This window comes from Paroedura picta, chromosome 18, assembly GCF_049243985.1.
Source record: "Paroedura picta isolate Pp20150507F chromosome 18, Ppicta_v3.0, whole genome shotgun sequence".
Classification (NCBI taxonomy): Eukaryota; Metazoa; Chordata; class Lepidosauria; order Squamata; family Gekkonidae; genus Paroedura; species Paroedura picta.
Window position 1 is genome coordinate 17,827,257 of NC_135386.1, and position 25,177 is coordinate 17,852,433.

Sequence of the window (25,177 nt, forward strand, 5' to 3'; positions counted from 1 at the left end):
CTCTATGGCTGGTTTCAACACTAGGAGTAATGAAGGATACTAGATAACCCTGTGGATTTTTCTCTTGTATGCCCTGTTGGGTGTGTGGTTGGAGGACTACACCACAGGGTGTTAGGGGTGCATTCCACACTCTCCTCCTTAATTGCTGACCACCTTGTTGCCACTCAAAAATTTATCTTTGTTTTCCCCCAACTTTCCTCCTGGTGGGATTTGAACCCCACACTTTGATTTCCTACAAAAGTGTTTTTCTCCACTGAGCTATGGGGATGTGGCAGAGATGCCTTCTGGGAATGTTTTGCTGTCCTTCTGTCTGATATTTCCCTCCTCACTCTGGGAACTGAACCCTTGAATGAAAGACACCATGGTTAGGGTTTTGGGGGGGGGGGTTGTTTTGGAAAATATCTGGTTTATATTTTGAAGGAGGGTTTGAGAAAAGTAACAGGAAAACTGGGGCTTTTTGCAAATGAGCAAAGGAAATTCCTGCCCTGCATTAGTGAAATAGTGACTCCCAGTGACAATAATGGAAAAATGCACCCTTAAAATTAATAAACAGAGAGGGGGGCACACTATCCAAGTAATTTAATACCCCAAAGGAGCCCTTTATTAATGTGACTGGGATTTTGTGAGACTGTAACCCTTAGATTCTTGCTTTCATAAACTTCACAGATTTAGCTGTGGAGTAAACCAGAGCAATTCCTTTAGTCTTTCCTTGAGTTGACTGCATTCAGTTTAATTTTCTATATGTGAGGAAATATTTGTCTTCCCCGAACAGCATGGTGGAGGGAAGTGGGGTGGTGGGGAGCATCTGTAATATCTGAAAGACATAATTTGAAGAACAAAAGAGTTGCCTGATTAAAATGTCAAAAAATGATATATCACAGCTGTGTTTATGTGAAAAGTGGCAGTGTGTATTTCTCAGTGAATTTATTTATCTTCTTTATTTAATAATTGATAATAATGACTCTCGCATGTCACCAAAAACTGAAATACTAATCCATTCGAAATGACAGTTTTATCTTTTCCCCCTATCTCTTTGGAGCCGTCAATCTCCCGCTTTGGCTTTCCCACAAATAGTTGAGCAATCCTATTCTCATATCACACCCCCGGGGCAAGAGTTGATTGTTCCTGAACCTCTTTATGCCGATGGAGTTTAGTATCTTGCTGGTAGGGGAAAATATACATTTGTGTAATGCTGCCTTTTCATAGCTGGGAAGTCACTGCCAATTGAGCATCACCACCATAAGCCCCCACCCACCCACCCAATGGGCAAACTGGGGGTGAACTTCATGTTTGTTCAGCACCCATTCCCAGTAATTGTGTAATATATTGTTGGCTTTCGAAAGCTAAACAGGGTCAGCCCTGGTTAGTATATGAGACCTCCAAGGCAGTTTAGGGTTGCTACAAAGAGGTGGCCAATGGACCTCTGGACCCTTCTTGGCTTGAAAACCCTAAGGTGTCACCATAAGTTGGCTGCAATTTGATGGGAGTAAAAGAGATCAGATGAATACATTTCTACTGAAGTCGGTGGGCAGCGTTAGACACCTCTGCCCCCACCTCTGCCTCTTTCAACCTCAGAGCCATAAAAGACAACATGATTTGGCAACTGAGGCTTCAAGGACAAAGCAACCCATATGGGTAAATCTGGCTAAGGAAGACCCTGCGTCAGAGTGGGACTGGTAGGGAATCTCTGCTTCATGTACTCTGCCTGTTGGGAACGAAGTGTTTCCCTGCCACATTACTCAAACGGGGGATTTGCATCTTGATTGAGGCCTTTGTCACACCATGATAAGCCAGGGAGAGCCAGCAGTTTAACTTCTTCCTAATTTTCCCCCTCCCCTTACTGCTGATGCGATCATAAATCAAAAAATGTTACTGCCAAGATATGGAGGAGGAGCTGATAAGATCCAATGCGGAAAAAGCTAACCGGCCCTCACAATCAATCCAAACAGTGCAGAGGTACATTTGGATGGGATGAAGGAGACTAGGCAAAAAACAAGGCATCCTGGGAAATGAGGCAATTACCTGAACAAGGTCTTTGTAGTGTTCCCTCTGCTTGACTATATAACTGCACTTCTTCAGGAGAATGTGGATCCTTCTAGCTCTTTCCTGTAAGGCTATGGCCAGGGAACTGATCCACTTGTAGGGACTGGGAGACATATATTGTTTTACTGGCGGGGCAATGTCATGCAGATCTCCCCAGCCCTGCTCTGGATGGGCAGGCTCCGTGACTTCCATCCATGGAATTATGGGGGAAGGGAGACCATGAAGGTGACTAGTCATGAGTTAGAGTCCTTGAAGACCATGCAAGATTCTCTTTTACTGGAATGGTTAGGGTGCTGCTCTGTGGAGGCAGAGATTCAAGTTCTTGTCTTGGTTTGCTTCAGTTAATTTCTGACAAACAGTAAGAGTCAGTCCATCTTCCTGTGTTTCTCTTCATGGCAGGACTATACTGATCTTTAATGCTGAACTACAAGGTGACACCTAGGGCCATTCTGCACGACTTTAATATAGCACTAGTCTTACATTTTGTTTTCACCACTAAAACTGCGTTCTGCATGACATCGTGAGCAATCTGCAACAGTCCTGCAACACTAGCGCCAAAATTGCTTCGTTGTAGCGATTTCCGGGGAATTGGGAAAAGTGGATTCACCCTCAGAAAATCGCTACACTCTTGCCAACAACCTGCAACACTTGCGAAAAAGACCTGTGCATTCTCAATGTAGCGGTTGCAACAAAGTCCCTCCCCCTGGCTCTCTCCTCCGAACTTCCGGCTAAGCGATCGCCATTTTTTTCCCTCGGAGTGGGGAAAGCAACGAACCAGCAAGGCTTCATTCACCCAGTGAGGCTTCTCCAGCTACAGTCCCTCCACAGAAGTCCTTTAAAGCTCCCCTAAGTCCCCAAGCACAACACCATGTTCACCAGTTCCCTTTAATTTTGGCCAAAAATCGCGCCCGTGCAGGGGGTGGGATTTTTTTTCCCACTCGCGGGAGCGTGGTAATGATGAATCGCCAGCTCACACACCAGCTAGATGGGTCTCTACGTTGCGAAGAATCAAGGCATATTCGTTGAAACGTTTTTAACTGTGCTTAAAGGGAAAGGGACTTTTCGGGAGCATGATAGCAACCACCCATTGGCTGTTACGTTTGATTGACGGCCAGGGTCAGGAACAAGCATAGGAAAAAATCGCTTCCTTTCCAGCGATTCCTGCGAGACCGGAAACCTGTGGGGAACGAATTAAACGCTACTGGATTCCACTACAAATGAAGGTATGCGGAATGCCGAGATTTCACTATTTAAAATAGCGTTTCTGCTTTGTGAAAGCAATTTGTGAAAGCAATTGGCAACATTGGTCCTTGTGCGGAATGGCCCCTAGTATTGTTCCCTTGAGCCTCTGGTGGTGGCTTCTGCTCTTCCCTCCGTATATGGTCGTCTCCCCTACAAAAAAAGAAAGAAAGAAAAGTTCTAAATTGTATGGAGGTATCACAATTTCCACAGTGCGATTTAAACTCTTCTCTTGAGGAGCTCTTTGGTTCTCTGTGCATGCATTGGCTCTGGAGTTAATTTGGATCTGCAATTGGAATGACTCCACTTCATTCCATGTCTGTTGACAAGATGTCTGTACTTTATAAGCCCCGGGTCATTTGTCTGCAGCGAATGCTAGTGTTTGTGGAAGTAGGTTTTCATTGCTTTATTGCCCTGGTGTAGGTTGTGTGCACTAGAGGGCATGACCCCAAGGGTCAGACATGATTCGGTACTTGCACAGGGGATATCTTTACCTTAAGTTGTGTGCAAGCATCTGATGGCCTGTTGGCTCTTTTAGGCTACCTGGATGTATAAAAGGGGGATGTGTGTACCAATAGGATGTGCAAGGCACATCCTATTGGTGACTAGAGCTGTGAAAGGGGGGAAATTTGTATTTTTTGGTCTGAAGTCACACAACAAAATTTGAGCCCAATGGCACCTTAAATACCAACAAATATTTATTCAAGGCATGAGCTTTCATGTGCATGCTCCCACGTTGAATAAATCTTTGTTGGTCTTAAAGGTGCCATAATATTTTGGGGGTTTGGGTATATTGGAGCCAGAAAATGTCGCTATTTAGAAGAAGTGTCCTTTTTATACCACACTTTTCTCTATCCAAAGGAATCTCAAAGTTGCTTACAATCGCCATTTCTTCCTCTCCCCACAACAGGCACCCTGTGAAGTAGGTGGAGCTGAGAGAGCCTTGATTACTGCTCTAAGAGAGCAGCATGATCAGGGCTTTGATGAGCCCAAGGTCACCCAGCTGGCTGCATGTGTGGGAACGGGGAATCAGCCCATCTTGCCAGATTAGAAGCCACCACTCTTCACCATAACACCAAGCTGGCTCACTCATATTTACTGATATTCCAAATCTGGTAATATTGAGGATATGTTCAGCTCCATTATACCCTATGGGGCCATTAAAGCATGGCAAATCTAGTCTGAGTCTATTAAGTGTGTGTGTGGTGGGGGGTTGAGATAGAGGCACCAAATTTGCAGAACAGCTACTGGATCCTCTCCTAAAAGAACCAAGTTTCAAAAATATTGGATCAGGGAGGCCACTGCTCTGAGCACCCAAAGAAGGTGCCTTCCCCCCACACATTGTTTCCAGTGGGGGGGAAATAGCTAGGCAGCGTAAGCCTAGTAGAATGTCTGATATAATATGGAAAGGGAGCAGAAGGCATTTTTGCAACGCTAGCAGCAGAACCAGTGCAATGTGCCCAGCAGAACCAGTGCAACTGTGACTGTACCGAAATCCAACAGGACTATGTTCATATCAGAGAATCTCTGAAGGAGAAATGAGTGTGTGTGTGTTTCCCTATAAGAACAGCAGAACCTGTGCAATGTACTAGTGCCCATCAGCAGAATCCAAGGCCATTATATCCCTTTACCTTTAAATCTCCCCCCCCCCCCAGCAGCAGCTATATGGCTCACTTTAAACTCAGGTAAAAGACAAATATGTTTGATTTTTTTTTATATTAACTGTACTGGGAGCCAAAACTGATGAGTGAATCTGTATTTGGCTTTTAAAAGATACCAAGAAATACTGCTAAGGTATTTCTTTTGGTTGGGCTAAACTCAATGCACACACCTAATATTAACTAGAATGTCAATCCAGGATCTGGGGAATTTCTGTTCAGCTTCCCCCTCTGCCATAGAAACTTGGTAGGTGACTTGAACCTGTCACTCTCAGACTAACTAATTTAACAACCTTGTTCGCAACTAACAACAACGCATTCTTTGCCGTGACGAAGGGGCGAACTAGCCTATTGTAGAGGTACGAGCCAAATTCCTCAATGAGACCTTACGGGGTTCTAACCTTCACTCCGTTGCTGAAAAGATAATCTATCTTTTATCTGACAAGGTTGATGATGTAACATATTTGCATGTAACATATTTGCCTTGGCTGCAAGGAAAATAAGGGCCAATGTTACAACCACTAAGGCAGCCTCTTAACACTCTTGCACTTTGTATGCTGTTTCAGTTTTTTGGTCTTAAATTTTATATTTTTATACAGTTCCTTTTATTCTATTTTACTGTTCGTAAATTTGTATTTTATATTTTGTAAAGGCCTATGGCTATATAGAGCCTCTTGTGGCGCAGAGTGGTAAGGCAGCCGTCTGAAAGCTTTGCCCATAAGGCTGGGAGTTCAATCCCAGCAGCCGGCTCAAGGTTGACTCAGCCTTCCATCCTTCCGAGGTCGGTAAAATGAGTACCCAGCTTGCTGGGGGGTAAACGGTCATGACTGGGGAAGGCACTGGCAAACCACCCCGTATTGAGTCTGCCATGAAAACGCTGGAGGGCGTCACCCCAAGGGTCAGACATGACTCGGTGCTTGCACAGGGGATACCTTTACCTTTACCTTTATGGCTATATACAAATAAATGTATCTTATCTATAGAAACAACCTTGTTGTGATGTTAAAATGGAGGAAAGAAGAACTATGGAACTTTGGGTCCCCATTGGGGAGAAAAGAGGGGTGTAAATGAAGTAAGTTTATTAATATGCCACACAGTACTCTGGCTGTTGTTACACATTGGCGGTTAATGTGGAGCTAATAAGTGGGTAGCAGCAGAGTCACTAATGGAATGGTGGACGCATCTGTCAGTGTTGCTATACTAGCACTGCCCACAACTACTGTGGTCTGGAGACTGAACTGAGAGTAGCTTGCAACTGCAACCCCCTGGTATCAGCCCTTGACCTGGTGACACTTGTAGAAGAGACTCAATGTGGTATAATGATAAGAGCATCAAATGAAGACTTGGGAAGCCAGTTTGAATCCCTGCTCTGTGATGGTGACATAGTGACCTTAGGCCAGTCATTCATGCTCAGCCTAGTCCACCTCACAGGGTTGTTGTTGAGGATAAAATAGAAGGGGAGAAGACAATACTGTAAGCCTATTTCAATCCCCAATGAGGGGGGGAACAGGGTATTGTTTACCTATTTGGCTTATTTATAGCCCACCTTTATCACTGATATATTATATATATCTAATGAATCCTATTAAGCTGATGGGCAGTAGATTCAGGACACACAAAAGGGCAAACTTCTTTAAACAGAGACTCATTAAATGTGGCATTTGCTGCCAAAGGATGAAGTGATGGCCACAGGAATAAATAGCTTTAGCAGGAGATTAGATAGATTCATGTAGGATAAATCTATCAGCAGCTACTAGCCCTGATGACTGAGGGGATCCTCCACATTCAGAGGCACTAAACCTCTGAATCACTGAGCCAAAAGGCACCCTCAGGGGAAGGTCTCAGCCTCCATGCCATCTTGTGGGCCACTGTTTGAGAGAGGATGCTGGACTAGATGGATCACTAGTCTCATTCAGTTGGACTGTTCTTAATATGGATTATTTATTAATTAAACTGTTTATGTGCAGTCTTTCCTCAAGGTTCAAGTACAGAGTATCGAAATAGAAGAAAAATGTTGTATAAGACATCCAATGAACAATGCAGTGGGGCTAGAAATACAAAATTCAATGATGCGGGCAACAATGAGAAAAGCAAACTGCCTAATGCGAGGACTTGTTTAAGCAAGACAGAATGTGGGGTTATGGCATAGAAAACAATGCGGTAAGAGCCAGATGATACCTACAATAATAGGTGACAACCAACCCCATTGCAGTAGACAGACCCTTTCCTGACATGTAGGGGGACTATTCTTTTTTACTACTGTTCTAATTGTTATAAGACTGCCCTCCTGAACATGAATTGTTTGCACAATTTTGGATTAGCTTCCTGCCCTCCTCAGGCAGGCTGTTCTGCAAACTGGGAGCCACCAGCGAATGGATGTGAATGGGCAGTTGCTGATCTTGCACATTTGCAGGGAGGAACTTTCAGAAGGCTTTGCTCAGATGAGCAAATCTGTCACAGCAGAGCATAGCGGGAGAGGCTGTTCCACAGATATATGGGCCCAAGGTCATGAAAGGGCTTTGCACATGAGAACCAGTTCCTTGAATTGAACCCAGAAACCAACTGGTAATGAACTGAGACACTAATGGCTTTGCACATGTGTACCACACCCTTGAATTAAACTTTGCGCTAAATCCAGAAATGTATTAGTAACTAATGAATGCATGCAATATTCATACTTTGCCTAGCTGCTGATAGTAACGGAGCTGTGGTGTTCTGTACCCAGCAGAATTTCTGAGTTGACTTCAGAAGTAAACCCATGCCAAGGTTGCAGCTGTTTTGAACAGTGCACCAGGAAGGGCTCTTTAATTGCACGTTGTTGTTTTCTTTTTAGTGGTAGTACATAATCGGGTTTAGTAGGTTTCAATTGGAGCTCCTCTTTGTTTTAGTTTGGCTTTGTCATTTGCGGTTTGATGTTTGTTCCCGGGGTTGGGACTCATGCAAGCTTCAAATGTCCTTAAAATCTTGAGGCAGCTGCTGGTTCTTGCTCTTTTTTCCTGCTCCAGGCCGACTCCTGCGGCCACCCCTCTTGGACTATCTGCAGAAGGGAGAGTCCTGCCACGTTTTGGGAGTTTTGAAGGTGCTGCTGGGCTCTGGCTCTTCTCCTGCCACCGTTACCCATCTGGATGTATTGTCTAAACAATAAACGTTGCTTTTTCGTGTATTTTTAAACTCTGGGTGGTCAGAAAGCAGGTAGGGATTTTTTACAGACGAATGGGCTGGGTCAGCGACCCATCCCCTCAGAGATGCCAAAATCAACCTCTCCTCCACACACACATATTTCCCCTCAGGCTTTTGCCTCGCTCGTCGCCCCCGTGAAGCAATTTTCGCCTGAGAGGGCGAATCCCAAACGAGAACTAAAATCAGGGCTTGTGAGGAGCTCATCCTGAGGAAGGGAGCGAACGACCCCGCTCTTCACGGGCGGCCGACTGAGCCGCCTCTGCGCTCCTCTCGCGCCTCTTCCCGCCTTTTTCCCTCGGAGGGAGCCCCGCCCCCGTCCCGAGCCCGGCCCCGCCCCAGAAGCCGCGCGCGCCCCTCCGCCCACGGAGTCTGCGCAGAAGGCGCCAGGGCGGCGTCGCGAGGCGGCGTCCCTCGATGGAGCGGACGGAGAAGGTGCTCCAGCTGCGGGCGCTGCAGGGCCGCTCCGTGCGGGTGGTGCGCGAGCACTACCTGCGGCCCGACGTGCCTTGCGGCAGCGCCCTCTGCCCGGCGGCCTGCCCCCGCGGTGAGTGACGGGGAGGGGGCGGGGCCACGGCCCGCGCGGAGGGGGCGGGGCCGAGGCTGGCGGAAGTTGCCGCGCGCCTGGATTTATGAATGGAGCCGCGCAACTGAGCCAAGTTTGAGCCCAGGGGCCCCTTGCAGACCCCCCAAGTTTTAGTCTAGGTGCAGGCTTCCGTGGGCGTGCATGCATGCTTCTTCAAGTCGGTCTGAAGCAAGACGACAACGTTTGAGTCTGGTTGCACCTTTAAGACCAGCAAAGCTGTATTATTATTCAAGAAGACAAGATCTCAGTGCAGGAACACTTCCTCAAATAGATTTAGGTAGGCCCCTGTTGTGGTCTGAAGCTGTAGACCAGGGGTAGTCAAACTGCAGCCCTCCAGATGTCCATGGACTACAATTCTGGCAGGGGCTCCTGGGAATTGTAGTCCATGGACATCTCGAGGGCCACAGTTTGACTACCCCTGCTGTAGACCAACGTTGGAGTCCAGGGGCACCTTGAAGACCAGCCAAGTTTTATTCTGGGTAGAAGCGTACAAAGCGGCTAACAAACCCCCTTTCTCTTCCTCTCCCTGCAACAGGCACCCTGTGAGTTAGGTGGGGTTGAGAGAGCTCTAAGAGAACTGGTGTGAACAGCTCTAAGAGAAGTGGGAGTGGCCCAAGGTCCCCCAGCTGATTGCACGTGGAGGAGGGGAGAATCCAACCTGGTTCCGCTGCTCTTAATTCGTACACTACACAGGCTCTCAAAAATAGAAGCAACTCCTTCGACACTTGAAACAACCAGAGAGAAGCAAAGAAAGTGTGAAAAGCAACAAAAAGTACTGGCCCCAAATGATGCATGGTGGCATTTCCATTGAATCTCCTGCTGAAGGAGATGAACACTTGTTAAGAAGTTCCCCAAACTTGGCTCGTGTGCTTTAATTTAAACCCCTCCTGGCCTCTGCTCAGCTTCTGGGTCCCTCGTACAGGTCTTTGTTGCTTTAAAACACCAGTGCCATAACAAGGGGATGGCTGGGTGATCAAGACAAGAGCTGGGAAATTCAAAGGCAGGGGGAGAGAGACATGACTACCTTAACTTCAAACTTGTATCCTGCCATTCTCCCCACAGAGGACTCAAAGCAGCTTACGCTGTTCTTGCTCCTCCATTTTATATTCACAACAGCTCTGCGAGGTAGGTCAGGATGAGAGCATGTGACTGACCCAAGGTCACCCATCAAACTTCTATGGCAGAGTGGGGATTTGAACTCAAGTCTTCCAGATTCCAGGCCAACGCTCTTAATCACCAAATCGTGTTGCTTTCCGTCATGGGATCAGTTGACCTTGTCCTATCCGTTCCTCTTAATGCGCAGAGGACTCCTGCTAACTTTGTGGTAGCAAAATAAATCTGGATGGGAGTGTAGTGATGTGTAGAAAGCACAGCGTCATCAGATTTTAAAGTCACACGCTTTTTAACAAGTAGGTGAAACCCAATGCCCTTTTCTCCTGAACGTAATGCCTCGGGACGCTGCCCTTTGAAGGGAGGCGTGTATTTACTAGTACGTGTTGTTGTTGTTCTTGTTACAGCACCTTTGTGTGTATGTATATATATATGTGTCTGTTGCAGAGTTGTTACTGCAATGCAGCACCCTTCAGATTTCCATCACAAGCCATGAAATAAGAAAAGCAGGTCAGGTTGAACAAAAACAATACAAAAATGAATTAAAACAAACCAATGTGTTACGCAGTACCCTTAAAATTCAAATTTAAAATGGTAGAAAGGAGGGGGTGTGAATTTTGTTTTGGACTGAAAGCCATCAAACTGAGAACTTAATAAATAAATATAAATATCTCAAGAGTTGATGATCTACAAACAAGATCACAGTAAATTAGAGTGTTTTTCTTGCTTACACCAGTGTGGCTTAAGAGCAGGTTTGATTCCCCACCCCTCCTCTACATACAGCCAGCTGAGTGACCTTGGACTAGTTACAGTTCTCTTAAAGCAGTTTTAGCAGAGCTCTCTCAGCCACGCCTACCTCACAGGGTGTCTGTTGGGGGGAAAGGTATTGGTAAGCTGCTTAGGGACCCCTTTGGGTAGTGAAAAGCAGGGTATAAAAACCCAGCGCTACTTCTATCTAATTTTGGCCATCCATATTTCTCACAATATATTATAAATTCCCTGATCCGGAGAGCACAAAATATGTCAGATCTCAGAAGCGAAGCCAAGTCCAACCCTGGCTAGCATTTGTATGGGAGACCTTCTAAGGAATACCCGTGTTGCTACCGAGGGGCAAGAATGGCAGACCACCTCTGAACGTCTCATGCCTTGAACACCCTAGAGCAGGGGTAGGCAAACTGCGGCCCTCCAGATGTCCATGGACTACAATTCCCAGGAGCCCCTGCCAGCGAATGCTGGCAGGGGCTCCTGGGAATTGTAGTCCATGGACATCTGGAGGGCCGCAGTTTGCCTACCCCTGCCCTAGAGTCCCCATACGTCAGCTATGACTTTACGGCCCTTTCTCCCTCTGCCACATGCTACGTTTCATCAACCAGCAAATCTGATAAGCAAACATCTGCTTTTTGTATTTCACGTTCGTGAATTCTGTTTCAGGTGGGAAATTATTGTCCGATGATGTGACTCATTACGTTGTCCCCGACTGGAAGGTGGTCCAAGATTACCTGGAAATACTAGAATTCCCTGAGCTGAAGGGGATCGTCTTCATGCAAACAGCATGTCAAGCTTTGCAGCATCAAAGAGGCCGCAGGTATCTGGACGCCAAAGGCTGAAAAGCTACTCCCGCATTGCCCTGCTCATGGGTTTTTCCCCCCGTTGCTTTTGATACTTCCAGAGTTTTCTCTGGAATCAGCCGATGCATTTATTTGTTTTATTTAAAACATTTATTAGCTGCCTTTCTACCTTGCAGAATTCAAAGGAGCATGCAATGTAAACAAATCGGCCATGATAAAGAAACACGTAAAAGATCACAATTTAAAATCTCTGGATTGCCAGTAAATGAAAACTAGTCAAATACAGTCCAGATAACACCATCTGCAGTTGCCTCCCGAAGACAGAAAATGAGGGGGCCAGGAACACGTCCTTGGGGGGGGGGGTTGGTTCAGTAATCAAGGGGCTGCCACCAAAAAGGCCCTGTCTTGCGTACCAGCCAAAGGAACTTCTTTAATTGGTGGGAGAGTCAGGAAGTCCTCCCCTTGTTATCTTAATTCCCTGGCATTAATGTATGGGAGAAAATGGCCTAAGCCGTACAAGGCCTCAAAGGACAAAAACCACACCTTGAATTGGACTTGGGAGCAGATCCATAGCCCATGTAACTGCAGAGTCACTCAAATTTAGATGACTGAACTGGACAAAACCATTAAGCAATTACCTTTTTGCCTTGCTTGGGGTTCCTGTTTGCTTTTAGGCCCATGAATCAGACCTCTTGCTACACATCTGATGCTCAGTCCTTGCAGTCTGCATGAGCCAACTCTGTTCAGTTGTTGCTACAACTACATGTGCGTCAGGCCACGGAATAATATTTGAAGGTGAAATAACGATTGGTATTCTCAAGCCTTCTTGGAACAGAAAGAGAACACATTTTTGTGTGAATAAACATGGTTCAAGATACTTGTGGGGGTTTTTTAGGCTGGTTTGTTTACAGCTTCATGGTTAATGCCAAGAAATGCACAGAAACAAACTGTAAAAGGCATTGCTAACCGGTTCCTTTTTTAGACGTCCAAAAGGTTAATAGCATACTGCAGTAACTCCCCACCAACACTGGTATGGCAAATGGCCCCCGGAACCCAAAGGTTAATCAGGGATTTCTTTAGCTGACATTAATTATAGCATCACTGTCTGTGAATACATTTCAGAGGTAACAGTAGTCTTTGAATCCCTTGCTATCAGAAGCTGAGTTAATATGAATCCTTAATAGGAGGCTGAACCAAGCCGAAGTGCACACCCCTAATTCCTTAATGCTGTCCTGCTAGTTTCATTTTTTTAAAAAACACACCATAGGCCTCTCCTCTAATTGAGATAAGGAGTTCTTGTGGGTGTCTGTACATCTTGCCTAGAACGAGACTTTTCAGGGCTGGCGTTGGTAGCCCCAGACTGAGAGATTCCTGGAGATTTGGGGGTAGTGCCTGGGGGAAACTGGGACCTCTTTGGGGTACAGTGCCATAAAGTTGACCCTCCAAAGTATCCACTTTCTCCAGGAGAACCGATTTCTGTAGTCTGGGGATGAGCTGTAATTCAGGGAGATCACCGGGCCCCGCCCAGGAGCTGGAATCCCTGCTTAGAACAGTCTAGACCAGGGGTAGTCAAACTGCGGCCCTCCAGATGTCCATGGACTACAATTCCCATGAGCCCCTGCCAGCATTCGTGAATGCTGGCAGGGGCTCATGGGAATTGTAGTCCATGGACATCTGGAGGGCCGCAGTTTGACTACCCCTGGTCTAGATTTAAGAGCCTTTTAAGCTCGTTCCACTGAAGGGACACAGTCCAGCCCTTTTCCCTGCGTAGCTTTAGTGAAGTCTGAAGTTAGAGACTGTAAAACTGCAACAGGCAAGCAATGCAACCTCAGTGGCTCTGTTTGACAGAACTACTCTAGTAGCAGAACCGTGGACTGCATTCCTTGGGGCATGACAATAGGAAGCAATGGATTTAGTACAGATTTTTTCAAAACTTTTTAATTGCATGAAGATATATCAAGATGGGCACCCATGAAAGTCTGTCTGGAGCAGGAGAACAGGGCAGGAATCCAGGAGCAACTTAAAAGACCAACAAAATTTAAGTGACTCGCGAAAGCTCTTCCTCTGCCACCAATGTTGCTTGTCTTTAAGGTGCTACTGGATTCTCACTCTTCTCTACTTTCATTTCCGGTATTTAGATAGACTATATGCATGTCTAAAGGGCCATGTGATTGCTTAAAGACTTACTCTCTCTTTTTTGTGGTATAAATTTTTGCGAACCAGCGACTGCTTTGTCTGGTGTGTGGGCTCTGCCACCGTAAGCCGGTTAGCCTTCAGAGTATCACAGGACCCTTCAGCGGTTTTCTTTCTGGCCTCAACGCTCCGTTTGTCCCGTTTCATTCCCAGGCAGTACAACAAGCTGCGCAACCTGCTGAGGGATGCCCGTCACGACTGCATCATGTTTTACAATGAATTCCAAATGCTTTCTTATTTGTCGAGAGAAAGAGGAGAGTCTTTGGAGAAGTGGCAGACAAGGTACGAGTTCAGAATGTTGTGCTGGCAGCAGAAAATTCCAGTGAAACCTGCAGTCAGGGCAAGAGACGTCCAGAAATGGTTTGGCCACTGCCTGCCTCTGTGTCACAACCCCGGAATTCTTGGTGGGCTCCCACCCACATGCTAACCAAGGATGACCCTGCTTAGCTTCTGAGAGCTGATGAGATCGAGCTAGTCTGAGCCACCCAGGCCAAGGTTAAGTAGATCTTGACCACACAGATGAATTATACGTAACCCAGGGACAAAAGGCAATAGATCAGGGGTAGTCAAACTGAGGCCCTCCAGATGTCCATGGACTACAATTCCCAGGAGCCCCCTGCCAGCATTCGCTGGCAGGGGGCTCCTGGGAATTGTAGTACATGGACATCTGGAGGGCCGCAGTTTGACTACCCCTGCAATAGATGCTTTGATGGAGGAAAGCAATGTCAAGTTTCAGCCAACTTATGGCGGGGGCTGGAGGGCTTTCCAGGCAAGAGACTGTGTCTGTGTATAGCAACTTCTGTGGTGGGTCTTCCGTCCTAACTGTGGCCCACCCTGCTTAGCTTCCAAGATCTGATGGGATCAGGCTGGCCTGGGCTGTCCAGGTTAGAGCAATGAGCTCTCGTGAATTCAACTACAATCCGGGCCTTCTAGCTGCTTAAGCGCGCCTGTTTGTTGTTAGGACTCTACCCGTGCTGAGAACACTTAGCAGGAAAGAGAAGGTTCCAGTACTTGTGAATGCTTGCTCTCCTAGGAGTATCTACAATGCCTCGGTGTGGTATTACAATCACTTCTCGGGTCAGATGCCCATTGTGATGGTGACGGATGACGAAGCGTCCATCCAGCAACTGGGTAGCGAAACGGAAGGCGTCTTCGTCATTTCGTTCAAGGTAACCTTCAAGGCCGCTTTTTAATGGCAACGGCAAACCCCACCCGGTCTCTCCTCTCCTTCAAGGCTGCCTACAGCAGCGTCTTTCTGCTTCTTCTTCTGGACAGAGCCATGCGGGAACGGTGCTGACCAAACCTCTCCCTAGTAAATCTCCTTTATTTGTCCGCACAGAACTACTTGGACAACTTTTGGCCGGACTTAAAGGCGGCTCACGAGCTTCTCGATTCCATACTGCAGTCGCGGCGTGAACGGGAGAGCGAAAGCCAAGAGCACAGTGGGAAAGAGTACCCAGAACACTTGCCCTTGGAATCCCTGGAAGCTGGGATCAAATCGGGAAGATACATACAGGTGATGATGTTTATGGTGCATGTGCAGAAAGATCCAAGGCTGCCCTCAAGGGGCTGGGAATATTTCACAGAATCTCCCAGCCTGACACAGTATTGACTTGCAAGTGAGCAATTATTGCAGAAAAAGAGATGAGGAAGAAGAGTTGGCTTTTATACCCTGCTTTTCTCTGCCCAAAGGAGTCTCAAAGCGGCTTACAATTGCCTTTCCTACCCCTCCGCACAACAGGCACCCTGTGCAGGGAGGAGGGGGGCTGAGAGAGCTCTGAGAGAACTGGGACTGGCCTAAGGTCAGTCAGCTTCTGGAGGAGGCGTGTGGAATCCAGCCCAGTTCCTCAGATGAGAAGCCTAACCCTTAATCATGACACTAAGCTGGCTCTCAAGAAGAATTTATACCCTATTCTTTTTTACCATACAGAGTTTCAAAATGGCTTACCTTTCTTTCCTTTCCCCTCAACAGGCACCCTGTGAGGCAGCTAGAGATCTGAGAGAACTGTGATTGGCCAAAGGGCCCCTAACAGCCCTCATGTGTCTAAAAGTGGCTTACAACCACCTTCCCCTCCTCTCTGCACAACACGCACCTTGTGAGGTCAATGGGGCTGAGAGAGTTGAGAGAGAACCAGGGTGACTGCCCCAAGGTCACCCCACATGCTTCCTGGGGAGGAGTGGGAATCAAACCCACTTGTCCAGACCAGAGTCCACTGCTCTTAGCCGCTGGCTTGCTTTCAACATCACTAAGATTTTTGAACCACCCAGTGAGACTGTATCAGGGTAGACGTACTTGCCATGTAAGAGAAAAGCAGATCCAGAAAATGTACACATGGCCTCAGTAATAAATGCAGTATAGTTAGGCTTGCCACTGAAACAGAAGAAAGTGGGGTGGCTTCTTCTGCAGGCAGGTAGTCAGAAGCAAGAAAGCCCAGAGAACGCTGGATATCCAAAGGACGGCTGAGACCTCCCTCTGCCTTTGTCCTATAAGTACTCAAAGCACTAACAATTGGAGGGGGAACCGTAATGGTGGAAGAACAGTGTCACTGTTCCTGTGGATAAGATCTTCCACGTTCCTATCAATATCATGCCTCTTGTTGGCCTTGAGAACGTAAAAATGGACGTTCTGTCTGCGGGAAAAGATAAAATGTGGAAGCCCTTGGCGGGAAAGTCCCCAGCGGCCTTTAGAGGTAATTGCCAGAGAGATGGAAAGTGAAAGCCTTCGGGTGGGAGGTCCGGCTCCCCCAAGCTCCAGGGCGGGAAATGAACAGAGGCCGCCTCTGTGTGCCTTGAAGTCCCGTCATTCTAATGCTAATCTGCCACAGGGAGTCCTGAATGTCAACAAGCATCGGGCGCAAGTGGAGGCGTTTGTGCGACTGCAAGGAGCCAGCCACAAAGAGCGAGGTGAGGACAAAGGCATCTGGCTCCGAGGGTCAAGAAGGGTTTGGGGAGGGCTTCTGCTGTAGAAAGGACAATCCGCCCCTAAGATTCCCCAAAAAAACTTGTTATTGAGGACTGGCTGCAGCCCAATGGCAGAGCTTGGCAAACAGGAGGTCCCAGGTTGAGTCCTCAGCATCTCTAGGCTAAAGGATCAGGCAGGAGGGGATGGGAAAGACCTCAGTGGCTCAGTCTCTGCTTCGTATGCAGGAAGTCCCCAGTTCAATCCCCGTAATCTCCAGATAAAAGGACCAGGCAGGAGGGGATGTGAAGCAGGTGATCTGAGCTTGAGACCTTGGAATAGAAGCATAGAATCAGAATTGGAAGGGACCTCCTGGGCCATCTAGTCCAACCCCCTGAACTATGCAGGACACTCACAACCTTATCACTCATCCACTGTAACCTGCCGCCCCCTTGAAGGAGTCCCACTGCCCTCTGGAGTGAGCCATTTTGGTATCGGCAGACTAAAACAGCTTCCTTCTCTGGCTTCCGTGGTCCGTCATTTGTATCTGAACCTAAGTAATTGGAGGCACTGGCAGGGCGAATTGGAAGTCTCATCATGATGTAAGAAAAGCGTTGCTGGAGATGACCAATTTTTCACAGCTGCCAGCCAGGTGTCAACTGACAGAGCACATGGGTATTCCCTTGATGCTGACAGCTAGTGCTGCTATTCAGAGGCTAACCATCTCTGAATATTCAGGTTACCTCCTGCATTTTTGTGCAGTTGCCCTTCTCATGTGCATTTTCCCTCCTGAGACCTCCATCTCACATCTGCCCACAGCACTCATTTTTGTGTGCGTGTGGGAAAGCAGCACGAGCCAGATGTTGAGATCATCACCAAGGAAGGAGATCTGAATCCAGGCCCAGCCTTGCCGCAGCTCAGTCGTTCTTTCTCTGGAATGCAGATCTCAGAACCGACGTCCTGATCCACGGCACCAAAGCTCGCAACAGGGCGATCCACGGCGATGTGGTGGCTGTGGAGTTGCTGCCCCAGAACGAATGGAAGGGACGGACATCTGCCCTCTGCGAGAACGAGACGGAAGAAAAGGCCGCGGGGGAGGCTTACAGCGAGCCTGTGCCGACAGGTAAGGGGGCGCGGCACAATGGCAGAGGACCAGCTTGGCACGTGGAAGCTCTGTGAATTCCGTATTCCCATGGAAGAATCAGGCAGTGGGCTGTGGGACCTGTTTTGCCGCAGAGTTCATGCATCGACTCTCCGTCGTGATGGCTTTGCACCTCCTTCCCAGCCCCTGATGTCTCTAACCAGCCTTCTTTCCCTGCGAAGGTCGAGTTGTTGGCATCATGCAGAAGAACTGGCGGGACTACGTGGTCACTTTTCCCGCCAGAGAAGAGATCCAGTCTCATGGCAAAGCTACGCAGAAGATCCTCGTGACCCCTTGGGATTACAGGATTCCCAAGATCCGGATCAGCACGCAGCAAGCCGAGGCCCTCCAGGTAAAGCGTTTGCTTGGTGCGCGGCCTCGTTCCAGCTTCCGTGTGCCAGCGTTCTGAGGCGTGAATGCGGTCTTTCCTGCAGGACTTCCGGGTCATTGTGCGAATCGATTCGTGGGAGTCGACGTCCGTGTACCCAAACGGACATTTTGTGCGGGTCTTAGGACGGATAGGGGACCTCGAAGGAGAAGTTCAAACCATCCTGGTGGAAAACAGCATTTCTGTCAGCCCGTTCTCTGAAGCACAGGTTGGTCTGCCTCGTTATCTTCCTTTTAACGCTTTGCTGAGTGTTATTACAGAAGAGTTCTCAGTGGTAGGACAATGAGGGCAGCTGGTACAGCGAAGATCAGCTGCATAAAGTCAAGGTGACTCCCAGGCAAAGACAGCCCCGTTGAGCTCAATTTTCCGTTCTTTGCAAATGGTACAAATGCATTTCTATTCAATTCCTGTTCTGCAAAATGTATTCCGTGAGCACTGGAGTCATGGACGGGGCAAAAGGCTCCACGTAGCACAGAAGGAAAACTGAACTCCCATTGGCATTCGCAAATCACTTGCCTGCATGCTTATAGATTTATCTTGTAAGTCCCCAAGAGCTAGGAACTTGGGAGGGGGGGGGAGTTAAAGGAAAACTTGAAACTGTCAGGATGCTGAAGTCTGGACCCAGCACCCAATTCCACATCATCTAGGTGGCACCATAGAATTGTGCCACACACAAGGCTGTGGAGGGCGTGGCTTTCACATTCGCTTCCGTTTCCTTAGATGTGCGAGATGCCAGTCGTGCTCCCAGAGGAGCCCTGGAAAGTGAGTCCCGAAGAGGAGCTGAAACGCATCGATCTCAGAGAGACGCATTTAGTGTTCAGCATCGATCCAAAAGGCTGCGAAGATGTGGACGACGCGCTGTCCATCAGAACTCTGCCCAATGGAAACCTGGAACTCGGTGTCCACATTGCAGATGTAACTCATTTTGTGGCTGCAAACTCCTACACCGATCTTGAGGCAAGAGCTCGGTGAGTAGATTCTTAGTACAGAGGAGATGTCCTTCCCGTGAGGAGCGCCAATTGACAGAAACGTCACTTGTGAAGGATGGGAACTCAATGGCAAGAGTAGAGCTCAATGGCAAACCAGCAATTAGGGCAGACTTTTCAAGAACAGAAAGATCCGCTGTGTGTTGTGCTCCAAATGAATTACAGAATCACAGAATCATAAGAGTTGGAAGGGGCCATGCAGGCCATCTAGTCCAACCCCTTGATCAATGCAGGATCAGCCCTAAGCATCCTAAAGCATCCAAGAAAAGGGTGTATCCAACCTTTGCTTGAAGACTGCCAGTGAGGGGGAGCTCACCACCTCCTTAGGCAGCCTATTCCACTGCTGAACTACTCTGACTGTGAACATTGTTTTCCTGATATCTAGCCTATATCGTTGTACTTGAAGTTTAAACCCATTACTGTGTGTCCTCTCCTTATGATAACTCCTTATATGACTATTTAACTGTATAATGCTTTCGTCTTGAAGGGAAACGATATCTGGCCCAGTAATCACAATTAAATCTCACCACCTCCTACGGTGCATTTCCAAGTCAGCTTGTGTGCCTAGGATTGCAGTCTTAACAAGGAAGTGGTCTTGCTTAGCGTCCCTGCATGTCAACAGAAATCTCTCATTTCCTAGTCATAATTCTGCTATGGCTGTGAGCCTTAGGACCAAAAGTTTATGATTTGAAGTTGTAGAAACCAAGAAGTTTGAACAGTTACTCTAAGGAGGTAGTGTGCACAACTGTTCATGAAATACATTTAAACTACCGATGCCTCTCTTTTGTTTGTGATTTATATCATTATTTAAGGCAATTTGATAGGAATGAGGCCAGCTTGGCTTTAGCACCCACATGCTTAGGAATGTCAGCAGTTTCTTTTAAGTGATTTGTGTTAGAACAGCTGTTCCAATATGCTATAGAAATCTGGTAGAAGAAACCCACAGGTGGTCATTTAGTAACCTGTATGGATAATTATGTACATAAATGTACATGACTGGATACTTTCACAAGAACCATACGAATTGCGTGACAGAATCTACTAAGTGTTTCAGAAGGAAAATATTTTGTCGTAACAGTGAGCCAGTATATTTAAAAGCGCTGAATTACCTGCATTGTTAACTTTATATTTGTGCTGGTGTTTGGTCAATGCGTGAGTTGTGTTATTTCTCATTGGGAGTCACCACCTTCAGCTGGATGTAGAACGGTCATAACTCTGTATCGGATCACACTGTTCCTTATGCCTGAATTCACAGGGGATACTCTTATAAAGGCCTCTATTCCATATACTACAATTAATAGCTCTTGCCAGTGGGAAATGGCTCATTGCAAATTATTTGAATTTGTAAAACGCTTCAGTGCAAGAAAATTATTAATATATCTTTTGCCCCATTCTTAGGGCCACCACGTACTACTTAGCTGACCGTCGCTATGACATGTTACCTGCTGTCCTCAGTGCCAATTTATGTTCTCTTCTTAGCCTCGTTGACAGGTGAGTTTGACAAGGCCTGTTTCGTGGATTGCGTTCCTTTCCAAAGAATTAGTGGGGGGGCGGAGGATTAAAATAAGGAGTCTAGGAATATGGGACGAAGACCATGTATGTTTTGTGGTGAAAAGTGCCATCAAGTAAAAGCCATAGTCATGGGAGACTGATGATGGTGGAAAGAGCTGTCAAGCTGCAGCAGATTGTGGTGGCCCCGTGGTTTTTCCAAGGGAAGAGACGTTCAGCGGTGGCTGGCCATAGCCTGCCCCTTCCTTAGATGACCCCGCTTACTTCTGAGCCTGGGCCATTCTTCAGTGAAAAACTAGCAGGGCTCCCTGGCTTGTGGCCACCCAGCGGTCCATGCAGGAGGTCACTTTCCCTCGGCCCATGAAGAGGTAGGCGTTCTGCTGTCCACCCCTGTTGTTGTATGTATCAAAGTGAATTTTAACGGTGAGAAGAAACAAGGTTCTCTTTTTAGAAATGTCTCGGTGTTTATCCAGCGGAGTAAAGCTGCTGCTTTTCTGTCCAAGGTACGCTGTCAGCGTCATGTGGGAGCTCGATAAAACCTCCTATGAAATAAAGAAGTGCTGGTACACCAGGAGCATTCTCTGCTCTTCTTACAAGCTCTTCTACGAGGCAGCCCAGGCGCTGTTAGACGGGGACCTGACAGCCGCAGCCGAAATCCCAGAGCTCCAAGAACTCGACGAAAACACACGGAAGCAAAAGCTGGACGAACTGGTCTGGGCGATCGGGAAGCTGACCGACATCGCCCGCTGCGTCCGAGCGAAGAGAGACAGCTGTGGTGCTCTGGAGCTGGAGGGGGTCGAGGTCCGGGTGCAGCTTGACGACAAGAAGAACATAGACGACCTCATCCCCCGGCAGCCCTTGGAGGTGCACGAGACGATAGCCGAGTGCATGATCCTCGCCAACCACTGGGTGGCCAAGAAGATCTGGGAGAGCTTCCCCTACCAAGCTCTCTTGCGCCAGCATCCGCCGCCACGGCAGGAGTTCTTCGCAGAGCTCCGAGAATGTGCTAGCACAAAGGGCTTCACAGTAGACACACAGTAAGTACAGCGGGCACTCTTAAGCCAAGGCGTGCTCCCGCACAACTGTGCTTTTGCAGCAGTACTCCATGTGAATTGCATTGTCTGCACAATGGGCACGTTCTTCGTATGGCGTGTGTGCCGGGTAGCCAGGAGCTCCTAAGACTGTCTGGCTGCCAGGCAAGGGACGTTGGGGGCAGTTTGCCATTGCCTGTCTCCGTGTCGCAGCCCTGGTGTTCCTTGTAGGTCGCCTTTCCTAGGGCTAGCCTGGGCTGACCCTGCTTCGTTCTCAAGGTCTCTTATGTAAAAGCTTCAAGGCCACCTGGGGGGTGTTGCCTAAGAAAGGCAGATGCAACACACTCATGCCCTGTGGAGAAGTACCCCCTGGCTGGATGTTTTCGAGGGTAATCAGTCTCATTTGATTTCTGGTAGGTCTAACAAGGCACTGGCAGACTCCCTGGACAGAGCCGTTGACCCCTCCGACCCCCTTGTGAACAAGCTGCTGCGTTCTATGGCCACGCAGGCCATGTCCAACGCCCTCTACTTCTCCACAGGCTCTCATCCCGAAGAAGAGTTCACCCACTACGGTACCAGCTCTGATTTGCCAGGCTGTGCTTTTAAACAGCTTCTCCTTCGGCACTCGCTTCCTTTCAGGGCAGTTCCTGTTTTGGCACGGAAGTCTGTTTTCATTTCTTTTTAAAAGAGGGACTCCAAATCCAGTAGTTATTGGGGAGGCAGGGGACTGGGCAGACACAGAAATACAAGAGTTTATTTCTATAAAAGGTTTCAGAGTATGTCAGGATAATTCCAGATGCAGTGCATTCAGATATTGATAAGGCCGTACAGCCCACAATTTAGAGGAGCTGGCCGTTTATTTCTCACACATTTCCATGCACCTCTTTTAGTCGTAAACAAGGGGGCGGAGGGGCCGTTATTGCTGGCCACCGATTAGCCTCCAAGAGACTGGCAGGCACACTGCAGGGGCTTCAGTTTTGTGTATCTCCCTCAGGCCTTGCCCTGGATAAATACACCCACTTCACTTCACCCATTCGAAGATACGCCGACATCATAGTCCACCGGCTGCTGTTGGCAGCCACTTCCAAAGAGGACAGAGCGGGCTCCAAGGAGAACTTGTTTGCCAACAAAGAACTGGAAGAGCTGTGCGGTCACATCAACAACAGAAACAGGGTAAAGCGGACCAGCAGCTTTCTCAAACTCTTTGTGGGAATGGAGGGTTTTCAATCTTAATGAAAGATCAGAGCTAACCTAGCTTATTGAGAGAACTAGCATGGCGCAGTGATTAAAGAGCAGGGGACTCATCTGGAGAACCAGGTTTGAATCCCACCACTCCTCCACATTTAGCCAGCAGCATGATCTTGGGCCAGCCAGTTATCTCAGAGCTCTCTCAGCCTCACTTACTTCACTGGGTGTCTGTTGTGGAGGGAGGAAAGGAAAAGGAAGAGAAATGTGATTTGTAAGGTGTTTGGGACTCCTTCAGAGTAGTGAAAACCTGGGTATAAAAACCCAACACTTACCGTGTATGTCTTCTAGAACGGGCACTTCAGTCTGCAGTGGTCTTAATTTCAATAACATTTATAATATTTGCACCTGCGTCCCATTCTAAAAACTACTATACTTAATCCCTCGCCAGAAATGAACAAACACAAAGCAATTCTGCCATAGTGGAAAGAACTGAGAACTGGGAATTGGCTGCCGCTTGAGATTGTTTTCTTAGTTTGGGGAGGTTAAGATCTCGGGACAAGCGGCGTGATCTCGCCTGAATGGCTTTTTCTGCACAGGCTGCCCAGCGGGCTCAGAAGCAGTCGACGGAGCTTTTCCAGTGCATGTACTTCAAGGACAAGGACCCGGAAGACGATGAGCATTGCACCGCTAACGGGGTTATCTACTCCATCAGGACCAACGGGGTGCTCGTCTTTGTGCCCAGGTAAGTCAGCTCATTACCCAAATTGGCTTGTTCACCAGGTGTGCCAATACCCAATGAAGGACGCAACAGGGAGATTTCAGAAGCAGACAGAACTTTATTGTGATAAAGAGGAGCTCGGTAGCAACCGCACAAGATTTCCACTAGTACAGAATTCGCAATCACCTTTTAGACCATATGAGAAGCAACTTTTTGGACATGTGCTGATGTCTCTTGATCATTGCACACATTCTTATCTGCATGGTCACATTTTGTTTAAATGTCAAGGACAGATTTATGGTTGCCTGTGGCGTTACCAAAAATAAACTCTTTGTTAGAAAGGAAATAAGTTTGCAGAAATAGTTCCTTAAACACCCATTTTGGATCCAAATGTTTTGTGCTCATTCAACGTTTTAATTGTGTATTTAAACTTTGGTCTGAATGACTGCAGATAACAGTTTAATTTCACAAAGAACAAAGCTAGTGGGGTTTCCCTTAATACTTCCCTGCAACAGGTATGGAATAAAAGGAGCCGCCTACCTGAAAAACAAGGAAGGCTTGGTCCTCTCTTGCCAAAGCGACGAGAGCTGCAGCTGGAAACCGGGGTCCCTTCAGCGGTTTCCCGACAAGATCACCTCCGTTCCTGCAGCTGGAGAGCCCGTCACCCTGAAACTCTTTGACCATGTGACGGTAAGTGACAGATCTGTCTGTGAAACGTCATTAAAAAAAGGAGGCAAAAAATGGAAACATTTCTTTCTCTCTCCCTCTTCCCGCCCGGCCCCAGGTACAAATATCTGTACAGAGTTCCCGGTGCCATGCTGTTACTATCCGGCTTCAGATCACCAGCTGCAAGCCTTACAAAACATCACAAATGGAGCTGGCTCAGAATCACCACGTCTCCAAAACGGATTTGGTAAGGGAAGTAACGAAGACCGCAGAGGAAGCTCAGCTCGCGCAGGACAAGGCCCAAGCCAAGCCCCTGGAGGAAGAATACAAGCAGTACCGACAGTCAGAGGGTGTGAGCCTCTACCGCTTACTGGAGGAAATCAAGGATCTGGCTTTATTGGATGTATCGGCAGACAGTGGAGCATGAAATGCCTATCCAGTTGTTTTATTGGACTCTCCAGCTGGCCTTTTGGATTAGAACTAACAGTGTGTGTGGATATTTTCATTAAAGACATTATAGTCAACAGTGCTTACCTGGGCCCTGTAGAATCAATCATTCACTACTGATAAGGACAGCATTCGCATTGCTATTTTAGCAATTATTTATAACTAGAAATTGACTGCAGGAACTGCCTACTATTTTTAAGTAACTCAGGGAACGTGTCTCAGTCACTGATGGTGGTGTTATTCCGCTGGCTTGAGCCATTCTTAAAAATCTGCCATCTCTACCACACCAGACTATTTATACCCATGTCTGTTTTACTGATCTGTTAAAAACTAATTACAACAGCTTACTGTAGTATTCCACACTGAGCGTTCAAGTGGCTTTTAACCTCATCGGGTTTGTTTCTCTAATTAAATCAGACAAAAATCCTGGTAAGTTTTTTGGGGGGAAATCACTTTTACAGAGAAAGTATTACCATGACGTTTGGACCTTTTTTCAGTGTCTGAGTTCTGGTGTTACAGCTGAAAGAGGAGGGCGTAAGGAAAGACGTTATTTAGATCAACTTAGTCTTTGCTTGCAAAAAGTGACTTTGGTTTTCTTCTGCTGAATGCCGTATTGCCTTGGGCACTGCA

General features: G+C 47.5%; 2 protein-coding genes across 3 annotated transcripts in view; one reads left to right on the plus strand and one right to left on the minus strand.

Annotated features, from left to right (window-relative positions):
• MEGF11 (multiple EGF like domains 11) overlaps window positions 1–2,352 on the minus strand; it is a 274,750-nt gene extending 272,398 nt beyond the window's left edge. The window contains exon 1 of the mRNA XM_077317624.1: window positions 2,023–2,352. The gene's annotated coding sequence lies outside the window, so the exon portion shown is untranslated. The remainder of the gene's footprint in view (window positions 1–2,022) is intronic.
• Window positions 2,353–8,475: 6,123 nt separating this feature from the next.
• Window positions 8,476–25,145, plus strand: DIS3L (DIS3 like exosome 3'-5' exoribonuclease). 2 transcript variants are annotated; one of them, XM_077317308.1, is made up of 17 exons: window positions 8,476–8,664; window positions 11,245–11,398; window positions 13,728–13,856; window positions 14,608–14,743; window positions 14,914–15,090; window positions 16,400–16,478; window positions 17,417–17,596; window positions 17,797–17,966; window positions 18,049–18,210; window positions 18,723–18,970; window positions 20,387–20,479; window positions 21,001–21,534; window positions 21,946–22,100; window positions 22,523–22,701; window positions 23,313–23,458; window positions 23,950–24,124; window positions 24,219–24,973. In XM_077317308.1, exons 1-17 carry the CDS (start codon window positions 8,535–8,537, stop codon window positions 24,525–24,527), a joined length of 3,156 nt encoding a protein of 1,051 aa, XP_077173423.1. In that variant the 5' UTR covers window positions 8,476–8,534; the 3' UTR covers window positions 24,528–24,973. The 2 variants fall into 2 exon arrangements, with proteins under 2 accessions (XP_077173423.1, XP_077173422.1); XM_077317307.1 differs by having other exon boundaries at window positions 23,950–25,145.
• The last annotated feature ends 32 nt before the right edge of the window (window positions 25,146–25,177 follow it).